Source organism: Hyla sarda, chromosome 4, assembly GCF_029499605.1.
Source record: "Hyla sarda isolate aHylSar1 chromosome 4, aHylSar1.hap1, whole genome shotgun sequence".
Taxonomy (NCBI): domain Eukaryota; kingdom Metazoa; phylum Chordata; class Amphibia; order Anura; family Hylidae; genus Hyla; species Hyla sarda.
Genome location: NC_079192.1, coordinates 269876113 through 269893775, shown reverse-complemented (window position 1 = coordinate 269893775; position 17663 = coordinate 269876113). Strand labels below are relative to the sequence as shown.

Sequence of the window (17663 nt, the reverse complement as noted above, 5' to 3'; positions counted from 1 at the left end):
TTCTGTCTGGAAAAGCCCTGTCATGGGCCACTCCGCTCTGGGACCGCGATGACCCTGTCACTGCCTCTGTACACTCCTTCTTCTCGGAAATTCGAAGTGTCTTTGAGGAACCTGCCCGAGCCTCTTCTGCTGAGACTGCCCTGCTGAACCTGGTCCAGGGTAATTCCTCCGTTGGCGAGTACGCCATACAATTCCGTACTCTTGCTTCTGAACTATCCTGGAATAATGAGGCTCTCTGCGCGACCTTTAAAAAAGGCCTATCCAGCAACATTAAGGATGTTCTGGCCGCACGAGAGACTCCTGCTAACCTGCATGAACTCATTCATCTAGCCACTCGCATTGACATGCGTTTTTCTGAGAGGCATCAAGAGCTCCGCCAGGAAAAGGACTTAGATCTCTGGACACCTCTCCCACAGTCTCCACTGCAATCTGCGCCTAGGCCTCCCGCCGAGGAGGCCATGCAAGTGGATCGGTCTCGCCTGACCCTGGAAGAGAGGAATCGCCGTAAGGAAGAGAATCTTTGTTTGTACTGTGCCAGTACTGAACATTTTCTGGTGGATTGCCCAATCCGTCCTCCACGTCTGGGAAACGCACGCTCGCACTCAGCTCTCGTGGGTGTGGCGTCTCTTGATGTCAAGTCGGCTTCTCCACGTCTCACGGTACCTGTTCGGATTTCCACTTCAGCCAGCTCTCCCCTCTCAGCCGTGGCCTGCCTGGACTCTGGAGCTTCTGGGAATTTTATTCGGGACTCCTTTGTGAATAAATTCCGGATTCCGGTGACCCGTCTTGTCAAGCCACTCCACATTTCCGCGGTCAACGGAGCCAGGGTGGACTGTACCATACGTTTCCGCACGGAGCCCCTTCTTATGAGCATCGGATCTCACCACGAGAGGATTGAACTTTTGGTCCTCCCCAATTGCACCTCGGAAATTCTCCTTGGACTTCCCTGGCTTCAACTTCATTCCCCAACCCTGGATTGGTCCACTGGGGAGATCAAGAGTTGGGGGTCCTCTTGTTCCAAGAACTGTCTAAAACCGGTTCCCAGTAACCCTTGCCGTAACTCTGTGGTTCCTCCTGTATCTGGTCCCCCTAAGGTCATTAAGGACTCTGCCTGCCACAGGAAATGCCCCTCCCCCCCTCCCAGTTCCATCAGGCAAGCTTCTGTGTCCCCTCATGGCCCTCGTCCTGGTGTCACACTGCCCCGTGCCAGGTCCCGCCCTCTGCCCTCTCTCCCCATTCCTACTCCTGCGGTTCTGCCTGCCGTTGAGGAATCCCTCCATCCTTTCCCGGTGTCCTCATCCCAGGGGAGGCAGTTACCCGATAAAGAGAAGGGGAGACCTAAGGGGGGGGGTACTGTTACGCCTAGCGCTCCGGGTCCCCGCTCCTCCCCGGAGCGCTCACGGCGTCCTTCTCCCTGCAGCTCCCCGGTCAGCGCTGACCGGGAGCGCTGCTCTGCCATGGCCGTTGGGGATGCGATTCGCACAGCGGGACGCGCCCGCTTGCGAGTCGCATCCCAGGTCACTTACCCGTTCCCGTCTCCTGCGGTCATGTGCTGGCGCGCGCGGCTCCGCTCTCTAGGGCGCGCGCGCGCCAGCTCCCTGAGACTTAAAGGGCCAGTGCACCAATGATTGGTGCCTGGCCCAATTAGCTTAATTGGTTCCCACCTGTTCCCTGCTTATATCTAGTCTCCTCCCTTGCACTCCCTTGCCGGATCTTGTTGCCTTAGTGCCAGTGAAAGCGTTCTTTGTGTGTTTATACCCTGTGTACCAGAACTATTGCTATCTCCCCTGACTACGAACCTTGCCGCCTGCCCCCGACCTTCTGCTACGTCCGACTTTGCTTCTGCCTACTCCCTTGTACCTCGCCTATCTTCAGCAGCCAGAGAGGTGCCGTTGCTAGTGGATACGACCTGGTCACTACCGCCGCAGCAAGACCATCCCGCTTTGCGGCGGGCTCTGGTGAAAACCAGTAGTGTCTTAGAACCGGTCCACTAGCACGGTCCTCGCCATCCCTCTCTGGCACAGAGGATCCACCTCCTGCCAGCCGGCATCGTGACAGTTTCCTGTGGACCACTTCCAATTTGGTGGAGTATGATGACCAGCCTTTTTTTGTTTAATATTAATAAAATGGTTACCAAGGGCTTTTGGGGGAGTGTTTTTTAAAATAAAAGTTTTATAAACGTGTTGTGTTTTTTTATTTATTTATTTACTTAACAGGCTTAGTAGTGGAAGCCGTCTTATAGACGGAGTCCATTACTATGCCATGGCTTAGCGTTAGCCCCAAAAACAGCTTGCGCTAACCCCCAATTATTACCCCGGTACCCACCACAGGGGTGCCGGGAAGAGCCAGCACCAACAGGCCCGGAGCGTCAAAAAAGGCGCTCCTAGGCCTAGGTGGTAACAGGCTGGCGTTATTTAGGCTTGGGAGGGCAAGTAACAATGGTCCTCGCCCACCCTGGTAATGTCAGGCTATTGCTGCCTGGTTGGTATCTGGCTGAGAATGAAAGTATGGGGAACCACACGTTTTTTCATAAATAATTAAGTATTAAAAAAAACAAAAAATGCATAGGGTTCCCAATATTTTCATTCTCAACCAGATACCAACCAAGCAGCAGCCTGATGGTTACCAGGGTGGGCTGAGACCATTGTTACTGGCCCTCCTCAGCCTAAATAACGCCAGCCTGTTACTACCTATGCACAGGAGCTCCATTTTTGACGCTCTGGGCCTGTTGGCACCGGCTCTTCCCGGCACCCCTGTGGCAGTGGGTACCAGGGGAATAATTGGGGGTTAGTGCTAGCTGTTTTTGGAGCTAACGCTAATCCCCAACTTAGTAATGGATTCTACTTCCTTAGCTTCCACTAATAAGACTGTAAAGTAAATTAAAAAAAACACAACACTTTAAAACAACTTTTATTTAAAAAAAAAAACACTTCCCCACAAGCCCTCGTTAACCTTTTTATTAAAATTAAATAAAAAAAAGGTAGCAGTAGCACTCCACCGAATCAAAAGTAGTCCACAGGATACACGGATCTGAAAAGAGAAGAAAAAAAACACGGAAAATAGGTTAGTACATTTATTGTCATCCGCCCGCCCCACACGACTACAGCTTCCAGCATGTCATCACTGTAAGGGCAAGCTGGGCATTAAGCTGGTCAAAAGCAAGTCAGGGAAGCTTGTCACCCACTTGCACATCTCCTGCCGCCCACGCTGCACGACTGTAGCTCCCTGCATGCCCTTGCAGTAAGGACATGCTGGGAGTTGTAGTCATGCGGCGTGGGTGGGATATGTGCGGACGGGTGACAAGCTTCTCACCTGCCCCGATGCATATCCACAACTCCCAGCATGCCTTTACAGTAAGGACACGCTGAAAGTGGTAGTGGTGCAGGGAGGGCGGAATATGTGCGGGCGGGTGACAGGCTTGTCACCCACCCGCACATCTTCTGCCCTGCGCCACTACAACTCCCAGCATATCTTTATTGTAAGGGCATGCTGGGAGTTGTAGTGTTGCAGGGTGGAAGATGTGCGGGTGGGTGACAAGTTTGTCACACGCCCGCACTGCACCACTTCAAATCTCAGCATGTCCTTATTGTAAGGGCATGCTGGGAGTGGTAGTAGTGTGGCACAGGTGACAAGGAAGCCAGGAAAGTGAGTGGCTTGTGCTCCGCTCCCTGGCTTCCCAGCGGGGAAAATGAAGTTACAGCACTTTAACTTCATATTTCCCTCTGACAGCTGTGATTGGCCAGGAGGTCTAGACCAATCAGAGGTCTGCCCAGGAAATATAAAATTACAGTGCTGTAATTTCATATTCCTGTTGGCTGGCTCTGCTCCCCGGCCACCTGCCCACAAGCTGTTGGGACTACAACTTCCAGCATGTCCTCACTATAAGGGCATGCTGGGAGTTGTAGTCCTGCAGTAGCTAGCGGGCCTCACTTGTGACTTTTTGTGAAACTTTTTGTAAAGCCCCGCTCCCCAGCCACCCGCCCGCATTTAACACCCACCCGCTAGCTACTGCAGGACTACATCTCTCAGCATGCCCTTACAGTGAGGACATTCTGGGAGTTGTAGTCCCAACAGCTTGCGGACGGGTGGTAGATGTGAGCGGGTGTCGAGGAGCTGAGCTGCGCAAAAAGACACATCTGCAACTTTTTGTGGGACTTTTTAAAAATGCTGTCAGAAGCAAGTTTGTAAGCCAGGTCTGACCTGGTTTCCACTTGTGACTTTTTGAAAGGGGTTTGCGACTTTTGCACTTGATAAATTTCCGACCACTGCAAAATAAAAAATGAAAATTGCTTAGGTAGGGCTGACTGGTATTTTTTGCTTACCCACAAAAGTCGAACAAAAAGTTGCTCACGTGTACGTACAACTTTTTGTGTGGCTTTTGTAAGCAAAAAACTCCTCTAAATCCCTTGATAAATCTTCCCCTAAAAGCTTTCGAAGTCTTGCAGACAAAGTCATAAACTAAAAAAGCATGCAGCAAAGTGGGGATATTGGGGGAGATTTATCAAAACCTGCGCAGAGGAAGAGTGGTCCAGTTGCCCATAGCAACCAATCAGATTGCTTCTTTCATTTTCCACAGGCCTCTAAAGAGGCCTGTGGAAAATGAAAGATGCAATCTGATTGGTTGCTATGGGCAACTGCACCACTCTTCCTCTGCACAGGTTTTGATAAATCTCCCCCATTGTGAACTCCTGTATTGTTCTAGAGCAGCTTCTTGTGCATAACATTCTGCTACATACTATCCATTTTGAAGCACCAAATAATGTAAAACACACTCCTGGTAATGGCCCTGAGAACAGTACATAAGGTAGAAAGGAGAGGCTTGTACTATGCATTGAAGTACAGTCAGTATTTTATTACAAGAGTCCTTTTCTCAGAGGTAAGCTGTTTGAGGATCCATAGGACATATTTTGGTCAGCTATAGCCATTAGGGCCCCTCCTAGCTTTTTGACCAAGTCTTAATGAAGTCTAGTTAAAGGGGTACTCCGGTGAAAAACATTTTTTTTTAAATGAACTGATGCCAGAAAGTTGAACAGATATGTAAATTACTTCTATTAAAAAATCTTTAGCCTTCCAGTACTTTTAGAAGCTGTATGCTACAGAGGAAATTCTTTTCTTTTACAATTCCTTTTTGGTCTTGTCCACAGTGCTCTCTGCTGATACCTGATGCCCGTATTAGGAACTGTCCAGAGCAGGAGAAAATCCCCATAGCAAACCTATTCTGCTCTGGATAGTTCCTGATATGGACAAAGGTGTCAGCAGAGAGCACTGTGGACAAGACAAACAAGAAATTCAAAAAGAAAAGAATTTCCTCTGTAGCATACAGCTGATAAAAAGTACTGTAAGGGTAAATATTTTTTTTGTAGAAGCAATTTACAAATCTGTTCAACTTTCTGGCACCAGTAGATTAAAATGTTTTTTTTCCCACCGGAGTACCCCTTTAAATGGAGCAGAAGAAAGAGGAAATCAGGTGCCACTCTGCAGAACATAACCTCCAACTTCCTGTAGTTAACCTTAGCCTCTCAAGCCCAGTTTCACAGAGAATGGGGTCTTTTGCAGGTCAATAATGGACATAGTTAGAAAGTTGGGGTCAAATAATAGAACAAATTACACCCAGCACAGATTACCAACAAAAATAGAGAAACCAGTGCTCAGGATGTGTCTAAATAAAGTTAAAACAGTATTATCAAAAGAGTTTCCAAGTGGAGCAAAAATTTAGCAAAATCAGACTATGGCCTCACACATTAGTACAAGGCACTCAGTGGGTTTTGCAGGGCCCAGCTTGCCCAGTGGTACCACAGTGGTGCCACATATAGAGGATATGTATCTCATAAACCACTCTAATTGTATAGATAATATAAAACAACAATTCTAACGCATTTCTACCACCAGATTTTATGGTGATGTCATCAAGGAGGTTTATAGTACATGTAAGACTAATAACACCAAAGTAATTACATAGTTATGGTGAGTAATGAATGATGGTGACCAATGGGATTGCAAGAGAGTCTGTCCCTAAACCACCTGTAAGTGAAATTTAGGCTGTAGTAAACTCATAAATGGTGTCATCATGGAGGTGCAAAACAGTAGTTTCATATAACAATATCATTTAACCATCAAGAATAATACTACTTAGCAAAGAAATTTAGTAATCACCGAAACAAAACTAAGACTTAACCTTTATTGAGCCGTTTAAAAAAGGAGACCTATAAGGTCCTCAATAACCATCAAAACAGTATATAACAATCGATAAACCACAGGGCCAAGGACCCAGTATTGGTCCTGGTCGCACCTGGAAAAATCCAATAAAAACAATATGATGTTCATAAAACTCTGACAGTTGTAATAGATGCAAAAAGGTATAATTGATAATTCACTCCGTTTCTAAATGATGGGTATAGGAAGGGAGAGAATGGGGAGGGCCTGTATAGGGATATGCCAGGCCTGGGTGTAATAGATGGCCACTACCTCACAGTCTCCCTATTATGCCCTCTCTCTACCCCTAATCCTAGGTGGAGTTTACGCTGGAACCTAGTCTCTACTGACCCTGTATGCCCTATGATAAGGGAAAAAAAGGGGAAAATAGCTCTCTCTCACTGGGGTGCCCTGAATAGCTATATGGGTAGGGAGATGATGTCCTGAGCTATGCACAGATTACACCAGTGTGAGAAAAAATAGGTTGAGATGGCAATAATGTCACCTACATAAAAAAGAGAAAATATGACGACTTATGAGACTGGGTTCAATGTATTCAGTATGGCTTATGATATAAAATAAATAGATATGCAGGCTAGAATGAAGAAATTGCTAAGAATAGATTGCATGTAATCTAATGGTTAGGTGGATGTATATAGTCATGGTAAGGTATCACAGGTAAATACGGTTTCAATAGCTGCCAAGCCACAGAGATTTAATTATATAGCTGACCATATCTTATAGAACTTTAGATGATTCACAGATAGCAAAGGCTATACAAATATTACACCAGCATGGATAAAGTAATATAAAATAAAGAAGTGCCACAGATAATATAATCCACTCATGCACATAGCTAAAAGAGTATATATACCAATTTCTAAACCATTCTATGATTGTCAGCTGTACTATATAGTTCAGACAGCTGTATCCAACAGTCTTAATCACAACCTGATGTATCAAAAGATGTTGTAATACACTTATACATGCAACCAAAATCAATGTATATTACAATTTCAAGCCATGCTTAAGTCATCAGCTACAGCATAAACTCCTAATAGCTATTTCCGATTATCCAAATCAGAACAAAATACCAATAAGGCCTATACTTATCAGTAAGAAAAAGGATGACTGGTCAGAGATGTCCAACGCATTGGCCACCAGCAGCTCTGCTATCTCTGCTCTCCAGCTGGTCATCAAGGATCGGCTCCTACTATTATCTTGCCCCCTGACCGTCCCCTGATGAATGGGGGGGGGGGGGGCGTGAAACACATTGGGACATCTCAGATCAGTCATCCTTTTTCTTACTGATAAGTATAGGCCTATTTTTGTATTTTTCTCTGATAGAGAGAGAGAGACTTTTGGGTGTACTACACAGCGACTGTGTACTGCTGCAGTGGGGTGTACAACAACTCTAAAGCTAATAGGGGCCAGTCAGGGTGAGCACTATTAGCCACAGTCACCTGCTATTAGTGCATAATAATACTGTACTGGGCTGTACTACACAGCGACTCTGTGCTGCAGCACTAATCAGGCCAGTTAGGGCACTGTGCTAATCTGGGCCAGTTAGGGCACTGAGCACTTAAAGCCATAGTCACCTGATTTTAGTGCCTAAGTGGTGTATGATTTTGTTCCTGTTTAAGTCTTAAGGGCCTAGTTACTCTGAAAGGTCAGCCAAAACTACAAACCTTCTTTTGTAGCCAAATACAGTTTTAAGCATAGTGGAGCATATTGTCCTCCTCTCATAAGTGTAACATACACGCATGCTGGTCTATAAGTATGTCAGGCAGAGAAGTGCCAAGACGTGCAGAGAAGAGTGGCAGAGGCCTAAATTCATCAGGCCCAGCAGACTAGGGGCAAGTGGCAGCAGGAGTCGCAGCGAGAGGCCTGAGCTCCCGGTATCAGCTAGCGGTCGTGTCTCGACCACCATCCCATCTGCCGTCATTGATTGGTTTACTCGGTCATCTACTTCAACACAAGTGACATCTGACACCCCCAGTCAACAGTCGCTGGGTTCCTCAAACACAACCCTCAGTTGGCATGAACCGGGAGCAGTCCCTGTCCTCCAATTGCCTCTGTTCTATGCTGTACCCTCCCCCACAGAAGCAACGTATGCTGTGGGTTCAGCTCCACTATTTAATGAGGACGATCTACTAGAGGACAGTCAGCAGCTACTGCCCAGCCAAGAAGTGGAGGAGACATCTGCCGCTTCCTCCACTAGGCGAGCAAGTAGTGATGAGGAGAGTGGTGTGGGAGGTGGTGTTGCGAGTGTACAGGCTCCTGAAGCAGACACTGTTGAGGAACCTGAGGAGGACATCAGTGACATGCAGACACAACTCGTGATGAGGAAGCTGATCGCACTTGGGAGCTGGGTGCAGAAGGGGTTTCATCATCATCATCAGGAGAAGAGGGTTGCAGGTTGGCCGTGAGGCAGCAGCTGAGTCAGCAAGGTGGTAGCATGGTTGGGAGTCAGCATGGTGGCAGAAGTGGGAAGTCTGGAGCCAAACGTGCCCGGGATAGACCACCTGCTTTGCTTCAGCCTACCTTCCCGGGAGGTAGTGGAACAGGGGTTCCTGGAGTCGGCGGCAGTAGCAGTCAATCAGTGCGGACTGTTGGGGGGAAAATCAGTTACTCGGCAGTGTTTTTCATCAAGCATGTGGAGGATGTTAACCTAGCCACATGCAAGATGTGTTGGCAGAAGGTGAAGTGTGGCAAGGATCCCAATGTTGGCACCACTGCCCTGCATCAACATATGCAGCATCACCATAAAGCGGCCTGGGAGAACTGTGGCTCCGATGCAATGGTCCAGCCTGCTGCATCACCCGCTCCCTGTTTCAGCCAGCCAAGGCTCCACCATATCAGCCGAAGGGAGCTGTTTGTCATACCCATCTTCTGTCGCTCCGGATGCTCCTGATCCTCCTACTTCGAGTAAGTCGTTCCGCCAGCAATACATCAGCGAAGCCATGTCCAAGAGACAACAGTATGCGCCCACTCATCCAATGGTGCAGAAGCTGAATGTTCTCCTGTCCAAGTTGCTGGTGCTGCAGTCCCTTCCTTTTCAAGGGGTGGACTCCTTTCAGAGAACTGATGGCTTGTTCCGAGCCGAGGTGAAGAGTGCCAAGCCGTCATATCTTTGCGAAGAAGGCAAAACCAGCCCTGTACAATTTTGTGGAACAGAAGGTGGGCCAGTCCTTGAGCCTGTCGGTATGTACCAAAGTGCACAGCAGCGCCGACGTGTGGAGCTGTAACTCCGGTCAGGGACAATACATGTCCTTTACAGCTCACTGGGTGAATGTGGTTCCTGCACAGCCACAACAGCAACTTGGACAGGTCATGCCGCTTCTGCCTCCACGCTCTTAGGCCGTTGGTCCTGTGACAGTGTGCGACTCCACCTCCTCAGCCTGCACTGCACGGACAAGTCTCAGTGCCCATCCAGCATACCATGTGTGCAGGGCACGGCGTTGTCATGCTGTTCTTCAAATGGTTTGCCTTGGCGGAGTCACACAGGGGAGAAACTGCTAAAATTTATTAATCAAGAAATGGGGGGTTTTTATAGTCATCTGACAGGAGAGGAGGAGCAGGAGCAGCTAGAGGAGTTAGAAGGTTATGAGGAAGGCGAGACAGAGGACTCAGACACACCGTGGCAATATGCAGTGGAGATGGAGGCAGGTAGTCCCTCCGAGTCACTTGCACAAATGGAACGATGCATGCTCACTTGCTTGCGTAGTGACCGCTGAATTGTCACTATTCGGCAGCGGGATGACTTCTGGCTCTCCACCTTGTTGGACGCTCGCTACTGGCACAAAATGGACAAACTGACCAAATACAGAGACATCCTATGTAGTCAGTTGGCCGATGCCTATCTGCACCATCGTCCATCCTCTCGCAGGTCTGACTCAGGGGGCCCTCTGCGCTCCCGTTCCTCCGCCATGGCTGGAGGGGTGGCAGAAGCAGTACCAGTTCCATCAGCAGCAGCCTGAGTCTACAGTCGCTGATGAGTAGCTTTCTTCACCCGCATAGTGAAGCAACTCATCAGCAGCAGGTAGACATGGAGCAGGACCTGAAACAGCAGGTGATGGCATACCTTGACATGACCCTGCCAACACACCTTGAAGATCTGCTGGACTTCTGGGCAGTCAAACTTGATTTGTGGCTGCAACTAGCAGAGTTTACCCTGGAAAAGTTGTCCTACCCGGGCAGTAGTGTGCCATCAGAGCGGGTTTTTAGTGAGGCAGGGGCCATAGTAACCCCAAGGAGAACTCGTCTGTCCACCAAAAATGTGGAGAGACTGACCTTTGTCAAGATGAATCAGGCATGGATCAGCCAGGATTTCCACCCACCAATGCCTAATGCATCAGAGTAGATTGACCATGGTGCCACACCAACAGTTCACAAATATGAATAGTGCAAAACATATATAAGGTGCTGCTGCCCAGTTAAAAAAATTCCTCTGCATCAGACCACAAGTAAGTATTGAGGATATGCATTAGCTAAAACTTAACTTTTCTTAGGATAAAATATATGGACCCAAATCTTTTTTTAAATCTAACAAAAGGAAAGGTGTGCAAAAAACTCCATGTGCCACCCACTTACACCACCAAGTATTAATGTGATGCAAAGACCTCTAAAAAGGTAGAAGGGAACAACGTATGGTCCATTGTAACAGGTGGGGGGAAAACTTCCCCTGTAAGGCCCTACTCTCGCACTATTAATTCCCTTCTTGGCAAGTGTTACTAGCCCTAAAAAGGGCGGCCCCACACAGGAACCTCTCCCTATTTCCCCCTACAAACACTGACATTTCCCAGGGTTTTTAGGGGGAAATAGGGAGAGGTTCCCTTTGTGTGGCCGCCCTTTTTAGGGTGAGTAACACTTGCCAAGAAGGATATTAATAGGGCGAGTGTAGTACCTTACAGGGAAGTTTTTACCCCCACCTGCTACAATGGACCATACGTTGTTCCCTTCCACCTTTTGGAGGCAAGTGGTATTCGTCCTAAAAAGTACGGCCCCACACAGGAACCTCTCCCTATTTCCAACTGAAAACCCTGGGAAATGTCAGTGTTTTTAGTTGGAAATATGGAGATGTTCCTGTGTGGGGCCGCCTTTTTTAGGGCGAGTATCACTTGCCAAGAAGGGAATTAATAGTGCAAGAGTAGGGCCTTACAGGGGAAGTTTTTTCCCCCACCGGTTACAATGGACCATACATTGTTCCCTTCTACATTTTAGAGGTCTTTGCATCACATCAATACTTGGTGGTGTAGGGGGCACATGGTGTTTTTTGCACAGCTTTCCTTTTGTTAGATTAAAAAAAAAATGTGGGTCCATATATTTGATCCTAAGAATAATATTAAAAGTTAAGTTTTACGTAATGCATATCCTCAATACTTACTTGTGCACACTAACACTTACAAAAGAGACCGTTTTCTTCTGCCTTCCTGCCTCAGCTACTATTCTGATCCTGCCACCTGCCTGATGCCACACATCTGATGCCAAGTTCTCCTTCTTCCACTCACCTTGGTCACCGGGTACTGGTATTGCTACCCACCACCCCACTCTGTGACCGGGTCACTTTCAGGACTCCTGATGCTGCTGATGCCACCTCCAGGCTGTGTCATTCTGCCACAATATGTTCTCCTCATGCTGATGCCACCTCCAAGCTGTGTCATTCTGCCACCATATGTTTGCCTCATGCAGATGCCACCTCCAGGCTGTGTCATTCAGCCACCATATGTTCTCCTCATGCTGATGCCACCTCCAGGCTATGTCATTCTGCCACTATATGGTCTCCTCATGCTTCCGCCACCTCCAGGCTGTGTCATTCTGCTACCATATTTTCTCCTCATGCTGATGCCACCTCCAGGCTGTGTCATTCTGCTACCATATTTTCTCCTCATGCCGCCCCCTCCTCCTCGCTGTGTCATTCAACCACTATATGGTCTCCTCATGCTTCCGCCACCTCAAGGCTGTTTCATTCAGCCACTATATGGTCTCCTCATGCTGCTGCCACCTCCAGGCTGTGTCATTCAGCCACTATATGGTCTCCTCATGCTGCCACCACCTCCGCACTGTGTCATTCAGCCACTATATGGTCTCCTCATGCTTCCGCCACCTCCAGGCTGTATCATTCAGCCACTATATGGTCTCTGCATGCCGCCGCCAACTCCATGCGGTGTCATTCAGCCACTATATGTCTCTTCATGCTTCCGCCACCTCCAGGCTGTGTCATTCAGCCACTATATGGTCTCCTCATGCTTCCACCACCTCTATGCTTTGTCATTCAGCCACTATATGGTCTCCTCATGCTACTGCCACCTCCAGGCTGTGTCATTCAGCCACTATATGGTCTCCTCAAAAATTTGCTAAATTGCGGGTTTCTTTTCAATTTCCCCACACAAATAGTATTTTTTGGGTTGCGCCATATATTTTATGCTAAAATGAGGGATGCCATTACAAAGGACAACTGGTCACGCAAAAAACAAGCCCTCATAAAATATAAAAGAGTTATGAATTTTAGAAGGCAAGGAGGAAAAAACAAAAACGTAAAAATAAAACTTAAGGCCAAAATGGGCTGAGTCCTTAAGAGGTTAAAGACGTTTTTATTATGGATGAAAAGTGACTTGTACATTTTTAAATATAAATTAATATCCTTTATATAAATAATTTCGATACATAAAAGCCAGATAAGAAGTACAGAATGGAAGGTAACTTTTGTCACTACATTCTCATGGCATGAAGGACATTTTCAAAAGAATCTGCATGTAATACTGAATAACAGTATTATTTCACTAACACACTCCCTATGCGTGTTATGACAAGTCAAAGTGTTCTACACTCCTATTGAGGCTCTCTGAAGCCCGGAAATAGACGTTTTTAATAGCGATTTGCCGTGAATAAATTCATATTGAACCAAATCTTTTCCTAAAATTTGGCAAATCGGCCAAATAAAATTTTTATAAAATGTGCTCATCTCTAGCCCCAAACTGTCGCAGCTGTGACGATCCGTCTTGGGGATTAGCTCTGGGATCGTCCTGGACCACGCCACAGGATGCGTTTCTTCTCAATAAACCAGCAAACAAACGCTTATAATGCAAATCTGGCACCTTGCCAGTTTTATTAGACAGGTTGCAGGGAAAGAAATAAACAAAAAAAGCAGGAACAAACAAAATCCTAGACCGTCTGGTCACTGACTAAACAGATCAGCTTGTCCTGACTAACAACCGCTGAGCTTCCCTCAGCCGGTTAAACATATGTCCCCCTGCAACCTTCTACTCACAATGTCACTCTCTTTGAGCCACTCAGCTCGGGCTGTGTACTCCTCAGCAGCCTCTGTCTCTTCCCTACAGCCCACATGCTGTCTCCTAGGAAGAGCCCCAACTATTCTGTCTCTTTTCCTTTTAAAACACACACTTTCCCTTCCTGATACCTCATTAATCAGGCCACAGGTGGAGCATTCTGCAGAGATAGCAAGGGAAATACACCCTTTCCTTGCCACACTGCCACACAGCACAGATGTGAATGAACCCAAAATTAAACTTTTAAAATAGAGTTATCTGACCGTGCTTACTTGCGTTAGCAGAGAGATGTAAGTTTTTTACTATGTCTTATAGCTAACATGTTTTTATGTCCTCATTTTCTTTAGGTAGAGATCTTTGGGTTTTAGTCGTGGGAAAATACCCAAACATGCACACCGTTGGAATTCCAGAGTTTAAGTATGTTGCAAATATGCATGGGAATGAGGTATGTGTCTGTTGTGAAAATAACTGCTAGCACTTATCTCCTAGTATTTATCATTTAAAAAAGAATTCATCTTCAGTTGTATCAAAGGTAAATGATGTTTTGTTCCAAGAAGATCTGGTAAATTCTGCCCAGACATCTATTACTATTTGTGTTAGTTACAGTGTCCCTAAAGTTTATAATGTTTCTGTGCATCGCTTAGGAAGTTGTCAATGTTATATACAATGTAGGTAAGGAACAGTAGTATTTATTAAAAGGGTTTGTTTTAGCTAGTTAGGCTTCCATCTAGTAACAGTGACATCTAATGGACAGCTTGGGCAACACACACTGGATCTCTGCACAATGTCTTACAGTTATCCTAGTAAATGGTATACCAAATAAATTGTCAGACACTGATTTTTTATTTTTTTTTTGCAAGGAAATGCAAGTAACAGGAAAGAACATCCTTTGTTTGCAAAATCAGCATTTGAATTGACAAACACCACAAATTATATGTTATTTGTTTAGAAATATTATGAGAATAGGACTTCCTGATTCTTCAGCATTGCAGGAAGGGCTCTTGCTAACTGTTGAGCAATTCCATCTATGGGTCTCTTCACATCAGAATGTTGTGTTTTATATATATATATATATATATATATATATATATATGCCTAATGTTATTATATCCATTCAGTCTTCAATTGTTAACCCTCCTAGACCTTTTCTTTTAGGGCATATTCACATAGTTAAAGGGGTACTCCGGTGGAATTTTTTTTTATTTTTTTTTTATCAACTGGTGCCAGAAAGTTAAACAGATTTGTAAAATACTTCTATTAAAAAAAATCTTAATCCTTCCAGTACTTATTAGCTGCTGAATACTACAGAGGAAATTATTTTCTTTTTGGAGCACAGTGCTCTCTGCTGACTTCACAAGCACAGTGCTCTCTGCTGACATGCCTGTCCGTTTTAGGAACTGTCCAGAGCTGCATATGTCTGCTATGGGGATTTTCTCCTACTGTGGACAGTTCTTAAAATGGACAAAGATGTCAGCAGAGAGCACTTTGCTCATGATGTCAGCAGAGAGCTCTGTATTCCAAAAAGAAAATAATTTCCTCTGTAGTATTCAGCAGCTAATAAGTACTGAAAGGATTAAGATTTTTTTAATAGAAGTAATTTACAAATCTGTTTAACTTTCTGGCACCAGTTGATTTAAAAAAAAAAAGTTTTTCACCGGAGTACCCCTTTAAAACAGTTTCTGGTATCAGAAAATGTAATAATACAATTATGTGTGTTTTGCAAGAAATACCCCTGACAGGAAGTTGTATAGTCCTTTCATTTTCAGTGTGGTGTTTTCACAGCAGCTCCCCCAGCTCTGAGTTCTAACCTCTACTCCCCCAAGTATTGTCCCCACCTCTGACCAGCCTATACAGCCTACATCACTTTCTGAAACATTTAGAGAAAAATAAGGTGTATTTATACAATTCCACCTTGTGCTGAGCAGTGCCACAAATAAAGAAGCAGACAGGAAATGAATGCATGAAGCAGGTGCACTGGCACTGGCAGGGTGCTGTGGGATGGATGCAGGCAAGGTGGGAGTGCTGTGATGAAGAGCTGGGAGGCAGAAATACAGTCTGGAAATTGTAGTTCTGAGAAACAAGTAAGTATTGAGAGTACATGGTAGGGGAGAGGATTACATACCAATAAATTAAATGGATTGTTTGTGGTTTCTGAACTGGGAAAGAAAGGTAATAATGCTGTATGCTACTGCAGTATATACTTGTGTGTTAACTTCAATGGGAATCAAGGAATCGTGCAGAAAAGAAGAAACATGTCACTTCTTTTCCAAGCGGTTATGCGCTGAAGATCCCATTGAAGTAAATTTTTGCTGTGGATTATTTATGGAACTTCAGCAAAATCTCCAACTTAGATTTCACGACTATTATTTTTTCATAATCTACAGAATAATCTACAGTGGCAAATCCACATCAAAATCTGTACATTTTTCTACAAATGATCTGCAGAAAATGTAATCTGTGCAAATAAAGTGAGATAAGAGTATTAAATATATGTTTTGTTTTTTTATCTAGGCAGTGGGGAGAGAAGTTATGCTCCATTTTATTGAGTACCTACTAATAAATTATCAAAAGGATGCAAATATTACACAATTGATAACCAATACCAGAATACATATTATGCCTTCAATGAACCCAGATGGCTTTGAAAGGTCATCGGTTCTGGATTGTGACTCTGTTAACGGCAGGCAAGTAGCCAGTACATTTCTGCTCCGATGTATGACTGCAAATATCTGCTTCATTTAATTTATTTGTTTTAGGGCAGCGCTTTCCAAACTTTTCATAAGTGACACACTTTTTGCAACACAGTAATTCAGTCTTAGGAGTGTTTGTAAAGATGTCTTACATCATACTTCCACCTGCAGTGATTGAAACACTTCTACTGTTTCACCTGAATTTCATATACTGTGTATAATCTCTCAAACAAGATGTGAATACAGTACATGAATACTACAGAAGGGGAAGCCATAAAAATACAAAGTTGGTGTTGCTAATATTTGTGTGACACACAGTTTGGAAAGCTCTGCTTTAGGGTCAGCAACACTGCAGATTATCTGTCAAGGTCACATAGTGTAACAGTCCTGGATGTGGATCCTCTAACCTGTGTAGCAGATGACACAGGCCGTATCGGGGAGCAGAGTCTAAGGTGCCGCTGGTCTTCACCAGAGCCCGCCGCAAGGCAGGATGGACTTGCTGCGGCAGGCGACACCCAGGTCGCTACCCCCGATATGACTCGACCACACAGGTAGCTGGGCAATGACGAGGTACAGAAGGGTAAGGCAGAGGCATAGTCGGACTTATCAGTAGGTCAAGGCAGGCGGTAAAGGTGCGTAGTCAAAAAACGTAGAGGAAGGGTCAATAAACACAGGCAAGGCAACAGACAATAGGGAACGATTAATCTCAGGCTAGGGGCACTGAAGATCTGGTAGGGAGGAAAGGGAGGAGCTGCTTTATATAACATAGCAGTGGGACCAGGCACCAATCAGTGGTGCACTGGCCCTTTAAATTTCAGGCAGCCGGTGTGCATGCCATAGGGGACAGGGGCACGCATGCCGGGGACCAGAGGGCCGAATGGAGGCAAGTGAGAAGCGGGTCGCGATTAGCATGCGGGCACTTCCCGCGAAGCGAATCGCGGCCCGGACAGGGGAGTGGGGAGGTGAGCGCTCGCGGTCAGAGCGCCGGACCCGAGCGCTCACTGTAACAGTACCCCCCCCCCCTTTTGGTCTCCCCCTCTTTTTGGAGGACAAGAATTTCTGAATGAGGTCTCGGTCTAAGATATTGTCCTGCGGCTCCCAAATCCTTCCCAATCCACAAGGAAAAAACTTTTCCTCTAATAAACTTAGAATCCAAAAATCTCCTTAACAACGTAAACATCAGAAGTACCTGAGAGGGGAGTAGGAGAAATTTCTATTTTTTTTAGCGAGAAGCGGGTCGTGATTAGCATGCGGGCGATGCGAATTGCGGCCTGGACAGGAGAGCAGGGAGGTGAGCGCTCACGGTCAAAGCGCCAGACCGGAGCAATCACTGTAACCCCCCCCCCCCCCTTTTGGTCTCCCCCTCTTTTTGGAGGAAAATAATTTCTCAATCAGGTCCGGGTCTAAGATATTGTCCTGCAGCTTCCAAGACCTCTCCTCCGGCCCAAATCCTTCCCAATCCACAAGGAAAAAACTTTTCCTTTGATAAACT

General features: G+C 45.9%; 1 protein-coding gene across 8 annotated transcripts in view; it reads left to right on the top strand.

Annotated features, from left to right (window-relative positions):
- CPM (carboxypeptidase M) overlaps nt 1–17663 on the top strand; it is a 184880-nt gene that overhangs the window by 138205 nt on the left and 29012 nt on the right. For all 8 annotated transcript variants that reach the window (XM_056574171.1, XM_056574176.1, XM_056574178.1 and 5 more), the window contains exons 3-4: nt 13829–13926; nt 15993–16165. In XM_056574171.1, the coding sequence (XP_056430146.1) occupies nt 13829–13926; nt 15993–16165 (271 nt within the window). The remainder of the gene's footprint in view (nt 1–13828; nt 13927–15992; nt 16166–17663) is intronic.